The 15145-nt window shown below is 39.1% G+C and overlaps 2 protein-coding genes and 1 long non-coding RNA gene across 3 annotated transcripts in view; 1 reads left to right on the forward strand and 2 right to left on the reverse strand.

Moving 5' to 3' along the window:
• Positions 1-7882, reverse strand: part of ptgfrnb (prostaglandin F2 receptor inhibitor b) — a 31979-nt gene extending 24097 nt beyond the window's left edge. The window contains exons 1-3 of the mRNA XM_088358962.1: positions 7506-7882; positions 2543-2655; positions 2211-2469 (exon numbers count right to left, since the gene is read on the reverse strand). Of these exons, the coding sequence (XP_088215088.1) occupies positions 2211-2469; positions 2543-2655; positions 7506-7551 (418 nt within the window). The 5' untranslated portion in view covers positions 7552-7882. The remainder of the gene's footprint in view (positions 1-2210; positions 2470-2542; positions 2656-7505) is intronic.
• LOC148402763 (uncharacterized) lies at positions 7327-9466 on the forward strand. The gene is made up of 2 exons (XR_015853827.1): positions 7327-7836; positions 8105-9466. It is a non-coding gene; the product is annotated as an uncharacterized LOC148402763 (long non-coding RNA).
• Positions 9283-12223, reverse strand: LOC148402764 (T-cell surface antigen CD2-like). Its single transcript, XM_088358963.1, has 8 exons — positions 12077-12223; positions 11144-11434; positions 10567-10640; positions 10273-10447; positions 10132-10203; positions 9981-10058; positions 9766-9917; positions 9283-9663 (listed from the first exon to the last, which is right to left on the reverse strand). Exons 1-8 carry the CDS (start codon positions 12156-12158, stop codon positions 9583-9585), a joined length of 1005 nt encoding a protein of 334 aa, XP_088215089.1. The 5' UTR covers positions 12159-12223; the 3' UTR covers positions 9283-9582.
• Positions 12224-15145: the final 2922 nt, after the last annotated feature.

Below are 15145 nucleotides of genomic sequence, written 5' to 3' on the forward strand. Positions count from 1 at the left end.
AAAATTATAAAAAAAATTTAAAATAAAATGGGTGTGTGGACTTTTCCAATTCACAGGATTGCATACCTGTGTTCTGCACCTGACAGAAAGCAAGTGTCGTATCTGGTGATCGCTATCAGAGTTCTATGCATTTTATTGTCAAGAAAAATAATCATGATTTAGCGATGCCACAATTGCAGTCCACTAGTGGTCAGGCTAGCCGTGATGTGAGTGCTGATGACAGATCGCCAAGGCAAAAAAAAAAGAAAAAATACACGTTTGGCACTATCAATTAAAATTAGCCTGAACCGAGTTTTCAAACCCGTGGCGACCTCTATTTCACTTGTTTCTTACGTAACCAACACCCTCATCGGGGAGATAGACGCCGCCGTGTGTGTGTGTGTGTGTACGCGCTATGCACAAGTCTCGACTGGTACACACCCTGCAGCGGCAAATCCGACTCATCATCTCAGCTAACAACCAAGTGCCTCCCTCACACACAAACAACATGAATCTTCTTTGCCTCATGCACGACAAAGTGCACGCACGAACGCACGCGCACACGCACGATCCACATAACAGTTCTGCCAAGTTAATTCAGGTCTAAATTTAACAAGGTGCCAGGGGAGCCCAGCTCGGGAGCAGCTGAACATGATTGTGCATTATGGAGCTAAATAACCTGTTCTCAGGCATCATCGCTTTTTGTGTCAAATATGTTTTCGAAAAGCCAAACACGCATCTTTTTTTTTTTTTTGGACAACAATAGCTTTGCACCAATACAGCCCCGCCCCCCCTACCTCAGAATATTCCGGGTATTTACTTACTGGGTAACTGCAGGCCAGAAACCCAATTAATTTCAAAGGAAAATGCTAAGTAGATGATTTTCAAAATCTTTTGTCGTAAAATAGGCCAAATTATGAAGGACCTGAGCTGGCACACCAATAAATAAAACATATATTTCGAGCAGGCCATTGAAGAATAACAATTTCCTAGGTATCCAGGTAAAGTAAAGATCAGTTCCTGAAGACTGCTTGTAGAGGACTGACAACCCTCCTAAATGAACCCAGACCTCCATTTTTTTTCTTCCCTTGAAGCAAAAGAGGATTCACAGGCCTGCTCATTTTGGTGAGAATCAATCCAAGGTCAAGTTGCAAAGAGTGAAATGACTCTACAAAATACTGCCAAAGTGGGAAGGCTGGAGAGGGCCACAATTTCTACCTACCAGGAAGGCACAAAGGACCAATCACTTCCTAACCAGATGTTTAAAAAGGCTCAAAAGTGCTGAACAAGAAACCAACCGAGTGCAAGAACTCAACTCGTACTCCCCCCCCCCCCCAAAAAAAAAATCAACTCAATAAAAATTGTAATATTACTGAGGTACTGTGTTTGACCTCCATAATCATTCCAAAGCAGCCCCAAAAAGTATAGGGCAATATAAGAGTACAGGCAACTAAAACTTGTCCTCCATCTAGTGGTGACTTGTGATATTACAACTTAAAATTATAGTTATCGTAGTTCGGCACTTGCGGATTTGAGTCTTTTGCGGAGTCATTAAAAAGTTATATATAGATAAAAAAAATATATATATATATATATATACACACACAGTAATCCCTCGTTTATCGCCGGTAATTGGTTCTAACAAGTTAGCAGAAAGATGCTAATTCGCAATCGTGCTAACATGCAAAAACAGACTTCTAAAGGAATGTAAACAAACATTTGGAGCAATACTACATTGTCCTAAAGGTTAGACATATGTTTCCTAAATTTAGAAGTTTTATTTTGACTTTTTAATTTGGAAAAAAAATCTGCGAGAAACGAAACGCGAAGTAGCGAGGGATCACTGTATATCTACACGCACACACAGACACAACTATCAATCACTGTCACAGAGCATATGGGGACAAGTCGTATAGAAGATGAATGGATGGATGTTGGTATAAGTGATCCGTTTCCCGCGTGACACATCCATCCATCTTATCTGACGGAATTCATCGAGATTCTCTTTCAGGCAGCAGCGACTTAGCAAAAGAAGCGATTGCGGCTGCTGGTGTGCTTAGCTTTAAACATGTTCAGTAGAGCATTGCTAAGTCATGGCACTGGCTGTTAAATGAACCGTAGGCAGATAAAGTCAATTTAAAAAGTCAAACTAGCTAGGCATGGTCAAACGTTTTACTAATGGCAGCACTCACGCATGCATGCACACACACAAACACACACATCCCCCATACCGATGAGTTGGACTTGCGCCTCATAATTGCCACTGATGACAGAGTCGGTGCTCGGCGTTTGGCACCAGTAGAAGCCGGCGTCTTGTGACTTGGCCTCGGCTATCTTCAGTTCCACCACGTTGTCCTGGAGACGCATCACTGAGATGTCACCGGACGCCACGCGCTTGCTGAGTGACGCGTGGGAGTAACTGGCGTCAAAGGTTGAGATGATTTTCATACGCTGGCCGTTGGCCTCTCGGGACATCATCCATTCAAAGTCCTGCAGGATGACAAGCCAAAAAAGTCAGAGAAGAAGAAAAAAACATACAAAGAGTTTGTGGGAAAGGTCTCACCTGCTCACGAGGTCCCATGTAGTCATTGACATCGCATCGGATGGAGACTGGCTGACTCTCCACACGAATCAAGGGGCCGGGAGATACCGTCACCACCCGAGCCCAGCACCCATCTTGAGTGGAAAGCAAAAGAGCAATCAATATCAAAAATGAGTTTGATGATCAATGAAAAAGCCTTTGACTGACAATCGACAACCCGAGGTCAAGTTCACAAAAGGTTGAAAAACTTTTGACATTGTCTTTTATGAGACTGGTGCCATGTCATCACTCTTTTTTTTTTTTATGAAAATGTTTTGGGAATATTCTTTTGAAAAAAAGATGAGATAGTACTGAGAACTTTGAAGTTGCACAGAAAGTACATCAAATGTTTTTAGAATGGATTATTCTGTTCATTAATCAAATAATCAAATCCAATTTAATTTGCGTCAAAGTGAATTAAAAACAGTTCTCGCCCCGATCACCATATATTAAAATATTGTTTGTTTATTTGGTATTATTCAGTAACAGTAATGCAATATCACACAAGTAGACATTGTTTTACAAAAGTAAAAAGTCAAAAAATTAGATGAATCAGAAAATTGTTCCTTTAGAAAGCCTGACATCAGAAAATATTGACAATTTTTCGTTAATTTCCCCCCCAAACATTTACTTGATTATTAAATTATAAGACGATGAATGTGATAATTTGTTGTCGATTAATTGATTGCCACCTGAGATCGACGCTCCTCTCTAGTTTACACCACAACCGCATTACACAGTCAGTTGACAAAATAAACACGCATCAACATGCTCACGAGAGAAGAAAAAAAAAAAAAGCTAGTTGCAGCTGAAGGGAGAATTCATGTGAATGATTGTGTCAGCAGATTCCAATCATTGGCCAAGACGCAGAAAACCACAGATGATGTGCTGCTGATGAGACAATTAACTCATTTCTCCTTTCATTAGCGATGGCTAATATTGTTATCCGGATTTACACAGATTCTTTTTTGTCATTCTGATTAAATAAATCATTACGTCAAGCCAGATAATTCATCTTCTGGCTATCACAAAAAAAAAAAAAAAAAAAATCTTCCCACAATTTTCTCCTTTACATTTTTTTGCTCAACACTTTCAGACAATTAAACTGTATTTGCATGTAATCTGGTTGTTATAGTCAGAATTATGCTAACCTAAAATTTTCCCAACTACAGTAATCCCTCGTTTATCGCGGATAATTGGTTCCAAAAACCACCCGCGATAAGTGAAATCCGCGAAGTATGGTCACCAACAAGAAGTACTGGGCAGGCTAACAAGTTAGCGGAAAGATGCTAATTCGCGATCGTGCTAACACGCAAAAACGGACTTCTAAAGGAATGTAAACGAACATTTGGAGCAATACTACATTGTCCTAAAGGTTACACACATGTTTCCTCAATTTAGAAGTTTTATTTTGACTTAAAAATGTTTTTTTTAATTTGGACAAAAAAATCCGCGATGTAGTGAAGCCGCGATAAACGAAACGCGAAGTAGCGAGCGATCACTGTATATTATCCCATTAAGAGCCAACTTTTCAGTCATGTCAATCCGTCACAAGTTGACATCTTCAAAAAAATATTTCAAGAAGAATTATTCCAAATCATTGTTTACATTTGAGGAGTGGTACTAAAAACATTGCTCCGCTCCCTTTCACTTTCCCTCCGCAGCAATGAAACTCGATCTTCTGGTTTTTTCCAGTTTGACTTGGGATGACAACCGTGACCTTTTTTTTTTCCTCAAAATACAGCAAAAGATCAGAAATGTGATGACGCGACTGCAGCTCTCATTTTATAATGCTAGAGTAAAAGTTTTTAGCTTTCTGTCAGAAACTACTGTCCAACGTTATTGAATATATAAATCAGAGTATTCCTTAAAAACAGAACTATCACGAGCAGCCACTCCATCCCGGCCGGCCCGCATACATGAAGAGTGCATTTTTTTTTTCTTTTTTTTTTTTTCCGCTCATTGGCTGGCCTTGTCGGTGTCCATGGCCAAGTGAGTGCTTTCCCACCAAATTGGAACAAGGTAAACTAAGTGTTTTCCCACTGCTTTCTCCTCTTCTCACAAGTGGGGAAAGCCACGAGGATTAACCTTGCCAAGCGGATTGAATGAAAAATGCAACTAAAAGCTGTCTATCATGAGATAAAACCATTTCCACTCATTCGGCTATTTATCTTAGGTATTCCCTTTAATCAAAATCAAGTTTATATTTATAAGTGAGAGTACAGTCGATAAGAGAAGGCTAGCTTCGGGGGTTAATTTTTTTTTAATGAGATTTAAACAAGGAATCGTTGAACTAGCAATCTGCCAGAAGTAAAAAAAAAAAAAGGCAACAACAGCCGACTAGAACAGCTGAAATGTTTTGGAGGTTAACCAGAGGGGACTTTATGTGTGTTGACTCATTTAGTTTGAGTCAAACCAACACTTTTATTCCATCTTGATTATTCCCTGGTACCGATACGAAGTACCGATGCCATTACGATATTTGAATTAATACAATGACAGATGATCGTGATCAAAAGGTGGCAGTGTAGCACCAACTATTGGCAAACAGTGATTACTCTATGTCAGATTTTCTTTTTTTTTTCCTCTTTAAATACCGGTAGCTGTTTTTTGCATTCTACTCGATACACTGAAATGAGGCCAGTATTAGCCCAATATCGATATTAGGTATCGGTAATCACCCAGTTTAAAAGTTAATTCTGAATACAGCCACATGGTACATTTGTTTATTTTTCCTTCTCTCAAAAGTCTGTGTGAGTGAAAAGGTCAAATGGTGGAAATATTTTTCGAAATAATTATCTTGGTCTTTTTTTGTTGTTTAATTACAACTTGACATTTGAAGTGGGGTGTTTAGACTTTTATTATCTCGGAGCAAGTGAGCCTGAGGACACACAGCAAGGGTTCTAATCATGTGAAGAAACAAACAACAGGCATTTTGATGGAACCGGTTTGGCGGACAAAGTGGATTTGCAATCTTACTGCCTTGGCTTGACGCTTGTCTAGTACAATACATTAAAAAACATTTTTATTCTATGGAGTATGACTGAATAAGCATGAGAATTTTGTTTTTATTCTATTTTTGTATGTCTAATTTTTTTTAGCACTTTGTATGCAGCGATGGTTGTTTATAAAGTGCTCCGTAATTCAAATTGAGTTGCATTGATGAAAGAAATGGCAAACTAAATTAAACATGCAGCGAAAAGTGTTATTAAAAGGAAGTAAACATCAACTATCAGGTGCCAATGTTCTCTTTTGCAGAATGACACTCCATGCACCACAGGAGAGCTTGCGACATTTGAGCATCTGACACAACACTAAATTAAGCCAACACCGTCTGACACACACACGCACACACACACACACACAGCTCTGATGACTGAACATATGGTAATGTCAGTATCAGAATGGTGCTTGGCCCTTTGCTGCAAATCTGCCTGATGACTAAGTACAGTAGTCACATGGCCCTTTAGTCCAATTTGAGGGCTGAATTGACAAAGAAATGGTCGAAACACTGGGTTAGATCATGAAAAGCAGTCCAATTAGTGGGAAAATGGAAGCAGAGAAGTGACAGGTGAAATTTATTTAAAAAAAAAACCACAAATTAATCAAATCAGACCTGTTAGGCTTCTTTTTAAAGGTAAAAATGATAATTATGCATGTGTTGATTCCCGTATTGGCCCGAATATAAGACGAGGTTTTTTTTTTCATTGAAATAAAACTGAAAAAGGGGGTGTCGTCTTACATTCGGGGTCTAGACAAAGGCTTTTTTCAAACTTGAAAAAGAGGGGGTCATCTTATATTTGGGTGAATACGGTAGTACATATTTTTACTGAATGTACTTTGGGCTATGTAGGAGGACCTGAGAAATGGCTGAAGCTAGCCCAAATAAAAACGACTCCTTTTAGACACCACAATGCCAACATTTCAGCAGCCTGATATTGATCCATAGCAACAACATACAAATGTAATTGGAAATACAGTGATCCCTCGCTACTTCGCGTTTCGTTCATCGCGGCTTCACTACATCGCGTTTTTTTTTCCAAATTAAAAAAACATTTAAAAGTCAAAATAAAACTTCTAAATTGAGGAAACGTGTCTAACCTTTAGGACAATGTAGTATTGCTCCAAATGTTCATTTACATTCCTTTAGAAGTCCGTTTTCGCGTGTTAGCACGATCGCGAGTTAGCATCTTTCCGCTAACTCGTTAGCCTGCCCAGTACTTCTTGTTGGTGACCGTACTTCGCGGATTTCACTTATCGCCGGTGGTTTTTGGAACCAATTATCCGCGATAAACGAGGGATCACTGTATCCCTCACGGGGTCCCCAACTAACAGGCCTTTGCGTTCATTTTTTTTTATGATCTTTTTTGCGCTCTTGCAAAGGAGGACTCTAGAAATATAACTATGAAAGTAACAGCTTCAGTGTACTGTTATACTGTTACCTGTATTGTCGATTAAAACAAATTACTCAAACATTTCATTTACTTCTGTATTTACTAACAAACCACCTGCTGTCAAGGCAACCAGCACCTAATATACAACACTGAATTTAACAGCCCTGTCGGACTGCCGAACATAGCCCGAATGAAACCTGACTAGGATGTTGTTTAATTCAATATAGAAAAATCACTTCACACGTTTGTCGCTACTTAATAACTAAGTGAAGGATCTAGTTATAGTTAAACAGATTTAAACAGATTGGGAGGGGGGGAGGAGGGTTCTCCTATTGGAATTGAGCTTCCAGGGTGAAGTGGGGCTAACCCGAACTCATTAGCGTGCGGTATCGACCTAAACGCTTGCAATAAAAATGAAATGCGGCGGTCGCAAAGTGGAAACACATTTAAAAAAAAAAAAAAAAAAAGAAGACCATTCGGGAACTCAGACTGGCATCATGCGGTGGCGCGTATCTCGAGTTCATTTACACTCAACAGTCAAGCAAGCTTACCGAATATGAGCGTAGCCAACAGCAGCGTGAAGACGTAATTCTCCATTTTTTTCTCCGTTATTCCAATTTAGCCCCCCGCCCCACTTCTTTCTTTGTCCAGCGTGCGTGGGGGGTTAAAAGTGTCCCCCTACTGCCGCCGCTGTCGGACCCTTCAAGAAACTCTGCCAGGCACTTTTCGCACCACTCGCCGGGGGGAGCCGCAGCACAAACGGGATGCCCACTGTGATTCCAAACCAAGCCGATAAAATCCACACACCTCCCGGACCTACATGTGGTTGGGACACGGAACCGATTGGACTCTGGACGCGGGATAAGAGGCACACGAAGGCAGGTAGAGGAAGGGAGAGTGTGGCCGGAAGTTAGGTGGTTTCAAGGAGGAGTGGGGAGAGAGAGAGAGAGAGGGAGAGAGAGAGAGAGAGAGAGAGAGAGAGAGAGAGAGAGAGAGAGAGAGAGAGAGAGAGAGAGAGAGCTCACACTGGTTTTATGCTGCATGACGTATTAGTTTAATTAGCTTTTATGTGACACATATTGCCGGCGCAGCACGGTCTCCAAGTGATTTCCTTCACTGGCACAGTTAAAAATCTTTTTCCCCCCTCCAGGATGAGCAAACATGGTAGACTTGAACTTTTCAACGGCCTCTTTAAACATACGTCATCACTCACCTATTGGGTGGTTCAAAGTAAGGAGCGAGGGTCATATAGTGGCTGTTGTCTCCTTCACGCTTTGGAGGTTGGTGGTTCAAATCCTGCCTTTCTGTGTGGAGTTTGTATATTCTCATTGAGTTTATGATGTTACTGCCCCAAAAGTAGCTCATTAAAAAAAAAAAAAGTTACCCCCTACTCTAAATTGTCCACGTAATTGTCCATGCCAATGCTCGTATGTCTTTAAGTGCCCTACGATTGGCTTAAATAAATTCCTGATGACCTCAATTTAAAAAAAAGCAGCACGGAAAATGGATGAATGTATTTCATTGTTGATTATATTTTACTCAAATGCTTTATTGGAAATAATGCAATTGAAATATGAGTCGAAAAACCGTCCGTATTTGTTTTCATTCAACTAAACCTCTAAAGTTGGTCGGTGTTTCCAACCCAGTTGCTCAAGAACATGTTCGTCCACACCACACTCACTGAGACAACACTGAGTCACGACGCATGCAACCATAAGCAGGAGGAAGTGCGGCTAGTCAAACGTCACGCTCAAAGGTCATCTAATATTTGAGGATGTGAAGAGAGCAACATCAAGTGTTTGTGCTCGAGTGTACGCGCGCGTGCGTGTGTGTGTGTGTGGTGGCTCCTAACAAACACTCATGAGTCGATTTCCTCTCATAAAACCATCAAAATACTAAATTATATTAAATTAACACAACACTACCACCTAGTGGACATACTTTACAAGTGCAGTTTTTTTTTAAACCTGTGAATAATTCCACAAAACTTGTTACTGATCATTACCAAAAGTCTAAAAATTATGGGAAGATAACTTATCAAACTTCACAAGCAAGATGACCAGTTAAATCTATTTTGTAACAAATCAGCTTGGAGTCACGTGTAAAAAAGTTAACCACCACGCAGAAGCTCAGGACCGTCAACAAGTCAAAAACCACAAACACAACTTGTGCAAAAAATGTGATGCATCTGCTGCGCGTTCAGCTGACAACAGTGCAGAAGCGGACCAAAGTCACAAACCACAGTCACATTATTTTACTTCCAGCATTTCCAAAAAGTTCTGTACGAAGCATATTTAGTCGAATTCAAACACGTGGGAAAGGCAAAACTGTTGAAATGTAGTTTTTGTCAAATAAAAAACAAAAAAACTTTATTGAGATAAATGTTTTCACACAATAAATAATTCCATTAGAACTACCTTTAAAGTACTCTAATTTTATTTTCAAAGGTGTGAAAAGTAAGTAGGCATTGCAATATTTAGTATTGCTGAAATCATTAGCTTCTTTTTTTTTTTTTTTTTTTTTTTAAAAACTCACACCATTAATGGGAAGTTTCTTGTCATTTTGTGTTACTTAAAAAATCAACTTAAATAGTGTGAGATGATGATGATATTAATGACGTCTGAATTCTCACTTTCTTTGTGCCGGATGCTTCTTCCGCGGCTGAGGATGAGGAGGAGCCTGCTGATTTGCACCTGCAGGTCTGGAGCCCTACAAAGGAAGTAAAAAACAGCCGGCAGCCAGTGAACAACTTCAAATGCTGGAAACATTTTGAGAGCTCAGTTTGAGAAGCCCCTTTTGAGAAGCACTGACCGTTTGACCTTCGACCTGCTTTGCTTTTCTGACGTCGGCCTGAGCTTGGCTTCTCGACCGTTGCGGCATGCCGCGTTGACCGTGAGAATGATGAGGACACTGAGGTTGCCGTCTTTCTGGATTGGTCCAACGCAACCGAAGCTCCTCCTCATCTGTTGGAATCGATTGAATGAACGTGTTGTATATTTATTAATGATAGGCAGTGTTTTTATGACCTTTGATTCGTTTTCGTTTTTCTCGAACGGCTCGGACGCAGCAAACAATCAGGATGATGATGAGCAACAGAGCGAGACCTGATAAGGACAAAAAAGGAAGTTGGAAGATATGCTGGAAATCTTGAATGTTTCATTGGTGAAGGAAATTTACCTCCAGTGCCAGCCAGGATGCTCACCATGATCCTAAAATCTAGGCCAAATAATTCTTTGGGGAAGATGGAGCCTTGGATGAAGAGAGGAACGTGTCAGAGGAACAATTTGAGAAGAACGTCATCGTTTGCGCCATACTCACTTGAGTCAATGCAGTTTTGTTTCACGGCCTCGCTGCTCACGGAACTGAGTCGATTGGAAACTTTGCATGTGAACAAATCAGATTTCACATTTTGAACGATTTGTAGCACAGTCTGCTGATTTTTCTGGGGCAGAAGCTTGCCATTCTGAAACCACTCGACAGAGGCTCTCGGTATCTGTGCATTAAAAAAATAAAATCTTCATTTCCGTAATTGTCCTTGTTTTGGTCTTTAAAAATGCTTTTTTTGTTGGATCTCATTTTTCAACATTGGAAGAAAAACAAAAACACTCTTACCTGATCAGACATGCAAGTGAATTTCACATTAGGCAAGGCACATTCCACTTTCAATCCAGGCTTTGAGACAGGATCTAATCAGATTTGAAAGATCAACAATGATTCTCCAAAACTACTGGTACATAAAAAAAAAAAATTAAAAAAAACACCTGACAGGGCACTCATTGAAATATTTAGAAATTCAAATTAAATTTTTTAACAGCAGAAAATAGGTGTAGAATATTTTTTTTTTCCAACAAAAGCTCCACCAGCTGCTTTTAAACATAAAACCATAAATAAAGAAGAAGACAACATGCCGTAGGTGTCAAACTCAAGGCCCGGGGGCCAAATACAGCCCGCCACATCCTTTTATGTGGCCTGTCAAATTGTCAAAATTAAAAATTGTCTTTAAAAACCGAAGATATTATGAGCAATTTTTAATACCATTCGTCTTTTTAAAAGTATTCGAACAGTTTTTACTACTGAGTTTGTTGTGTAGCCTGTACTGTATATAATACATTAATTTATTTATAATGGCCCTCCAAAGGAAACTATGAATATTAAAAAGGAGTTTGACACCTTTTCGAAACATACCCACCCAACACACACAAATACAGCTTCTTGGCATCCGTGACAAGTGTGCCTTTCACATCATAAACCTCGGGGACGTAAGTGCCTTCATTGCTTCTCTTCAGGTTTGTCAGCCTCAGGGATCCATTTTGAAAAATGTCGTTTGGCTTCCCCATAACAACCATGCCATTTCTTTGGTCAAAGATTTTGGTTTTGTTGTGTATCCATCTGAGTTTTTCTGATTTTTGCAGGTTGTGGTAGAGAGGCACAATAAAATTTCCGCCGATGAGGGCGTAAGCTTCACAAGCATCTTGGGAGTCTACGGCACCAAAAAAAAAAAAAAAAAGAATAAGAACATTTAACGTTTTGTAGCCAAGCAGTTTTGCATCAGAAGTTATACTTTCTTGTTTTTAGGTTGGTTGCCTTACTTCCTGTCCTTGTTTTTTTTTTTTTTTCTTCTCAGACTTGTCACTAGCAGGCCATCTTAATAAAACAACATTATCATGCAACATATTTCTTTTCTGAAGATGACACACACAAAATAAATTAGAATTTACTTTTATGATGTGGAGTGGTTGTATGAAATAAAATCAAGTGGATGCAGATCCATAATTTACATCTACTTAACAATTGTATTCAGATCCAAATTAATACTTTTTGTTTGCAACCAATTATAAATAAATAAAATTAGCCAGTTCAACGCACCGATTCTTTTCCCAGTGAACAACACAAGTCTTAATTTATCATTCGCTTTACAAATTTGCCAATTTAGCACAAGGGGGAAAAAAATATATGTATTTTTAAATCAAAGAAGTCATTTTATTTCTATTCAGACATAATAACCATGTGAGATAACTTCTGTAAAAGTTAAAAAGTTACACATTGGCAAAAATTCCAAAAAATCGACCAACTGAAAAATATGTTAGCAATCATCACAGAATAATTTTGATATATTCTTTACCTGCACAGGTAAGACGACAGCCGAGAAGGAGAAGGGAGACGATTGATGAAGGAAGCATCCACACCATCACCTTCAACTTCATAGCTGACTGGCACGAAGAACAACTGCTGGGTAATATGAAGGTTATTTCCTGTCGAAGCAACCAGGACCTCATTTCGCAGTCTGCTCGTAAACGGAAGCGATCCAGGGCCCCCCCCATCTTGACTTTATTTTTTTCAAGTCATCTTTAGTAGTTTTTCATTCAATTCTTTTTTTTTTTAAATTTTTTGTCAGAATAACATGTGACTCAAAAAGAAGGCCGTTCACAAATGAACGTTAGGCAGTTAGCGATGTATGGAAGTAGATTGGGGTCAAAGGTTTTGTACTTAAAAAAAAAAACACATTTATACTTGAAAAAAGAAACCTCGAAACTGAAAATAAACGTGGTGAGCTTGAAACTTGAAAACACTATATTCAAACTAAAAAATACCTTGGCAGCACAGTGGTTAGCATGTCTCTGTATGCCCTGCATGTATAATCATTTATTCAAATATATTTTTTTATTTATTAAAACATCAAATAGTTAATTTTACTCATGCAATTTCACTTTTATGGAGGTAACATTCCAATTACAAGAGCCGTATGGCTACAGCTGATGGTTTAGTTGTACTACTCAAGTGGAATCGGTCAAGCTGGGGCTGTTCCTAATATTTTGGTAAGCAAGTATTTTGTTTTGGGATGCCATTTCCTTAAGTGTACCTAATAAAACCAAGTCGAGACTTTAACTGCATTCGAGTTAGCTGCCGTGCATGAATCAATGTTTAACTGTCGAGGATTTCTTTAGGTTAGTATATTTCAATTGGATTGCGATTTTTTTTTTTTTTTTTTCAAGAAGTGGAGACTTTCATTGAGTTCTCACATCCTGACTGCTTGTGTTCTTGAATGCGACACAGATGACCCTGTTATGTTAAATGGGCCTTTATAAATAGAACAGATATTTTTCCACTGCACGGGTCCAACATCCGACCAGAGACACCACACAAACATTCGGGGTCTTTTAGCACAAAAAAAAACTCGCTGGCACGATAACACCACCGCCACATTATTAACTCCGATCCCATCGAAAAAAGTATTTTTGAAATAAATCACAGCTTGTTGACGCTATGGTGGCAGGTGAATGAAAGACTAATTTATACTTTCTATTCCATAGAACACGTAGTACTGAGATTCACAAATCCATAAATATGAAATATGATAAATCCTGCTCGTATGTGCAGCAGGCCTGTGGGGATAATCCTTCGGTGGGCCTCTCCACATAGACGTTCTAAATCCGGAGTAGAGTAGGAGTGATGTGGGAGATTGGGGAGAGGGGTGGGATTATTTGGGTATTGGGGAGATTCGGAACCAGGCAGAGAATGTGTGTTAAGATGCCAACAGCAGCAGTAGGACCTCCAGAGTACACAAAGATGATCGGGTGGAGCCTGAGTCACCCTTTTCACTTCATCACAACAAGACGGATAAAAAATACGGAGGCAGGCTGGAAAATACATCTGAGAAATATTCTGACAGATTTATGCTGAAGATAAAGAATACATGGCTTAGTAGTCTTGTATTGTCTGTCTACATGTTTTTGCTGCACCGTTTGTGTTCAACCATTTGCTTTCAAACTCATTTTTGTCACGGGCCACTTCATAGTTATTGTTTATTTCAGAGGTCCATTATGTCAACACCTATTAATTGATGAGTATTTTTGAAGTCAGAGCCCAGTAAAAATTGTTTTGATATTTAAAAAAGATGAATGGTAAAAAAAATCTACAAATCTCTATTTTTTTTTTTTTAATTGAAAACAGTTTGTAATTTTAGTATTGCCGCATGAACTCGATGCTCGATTTGTATTTGCGGGCCACACAAAATGATGTGGCGGGCTATATCTGGCCCCCGGACCTCAACTTTGACACCTACGGTTTAAAGCAGGGGTGTCAAACTCATTTTTGTCACGGGCTTCATTGTAGTCAAAGTTTCCATCGAAGGGCCATTATGACTGTCAACCCAAATAAATAAACGCTTGTTTTTTCAAATCAGAGTAGTGGAAACTTTTCAAATATTTCAAAAAGATGAATTTTAAAAGTTAAGACAATTTGCTATTTTAGTATGACTTAAATTTAACGCGCAATTTGTCTTCGCGGGCCACAGAAAATGATACGGCGGACCATATCTGGCCCCCGGGCCTCAACTTTGACACCTTAAAAGGTTAAAGTATCACAATGCAAATGCTAATTAGCTTAGCATCAACTTATATTTAATGGCACCACTATATTCTTTTGCGATGACTTTTTTTTTTAAAGGCTATTAAACAACAAATGGAGTGTTGACATTTGATGTGGTCACGATTGTCTCAATCGTCTACGGTGGGAGACGTGCCGACGTGACAGAGAGACCGCTTCATTCTCTCTCTCTTTCGCTCTCTGTCTCTCTCACCCTCTCACTCTAGTTTCGGGTCAGTCATCTTTTCACCATGTAAGGATACAAAGCTGTGCAGCTCCGGAATAAAAAAAAAAAAAAAGAAAAAAAGGCCATTCTTTGCAGGAGCAAATAAGAGAAGATGTAAAAGCATGTGAGCTGCATTTGTTACGGCCTGCGTAAGAAGGAAAGACATTTTTATTTTTATTTTCAAATCACCAAGCAATAATAAACTTCCCAGCTAATTTCCAAGTGGCTGTTAAATATGTAGAACATAAAAAGTTGAGTTCCTCTCTTCGCACGCTTTTACATTCCAGCCGGCACTAAATCTCTCTTAAGTCTACACAAGCTTTGACAGCTTTGTCTCATGTACCTGCTGAGAAAACATTTGTATTATCTTTAATTCACACAGCACGCACGCTTAAACTAGCGTTTGTCGTCCTTAATGCATTTTCATGTCTGGCTGCAATTTCACAGCCGATCCAGTGGATTAAATTTTCATGTCCAGTCCACTCTTAAAAAAAACAAAAAAAAAGTCAGTGTGTAGTAAGAGTCAAACATTCAGTGATGGATATTTTATTTACATTTTTCGAACGATATTTCTGCGCCATTGCCAATTTTTTTTCTTAC

This window comes from Syngnathus floridae, chromosome 2 (assembly GCF_059516105.1).
Source record: "Syngnathus floridae isolate MCC-2025c chromosome 2, RoL_Sflo_1.0, whole genome shotgun sequence".
Taxonomy (NCBI): Eukaryota; Metazoa; Chordata; class Actinopteri; order Syngnathiformes; family Syngnathidae; genus Syngnathus; species Syngnathus floridae.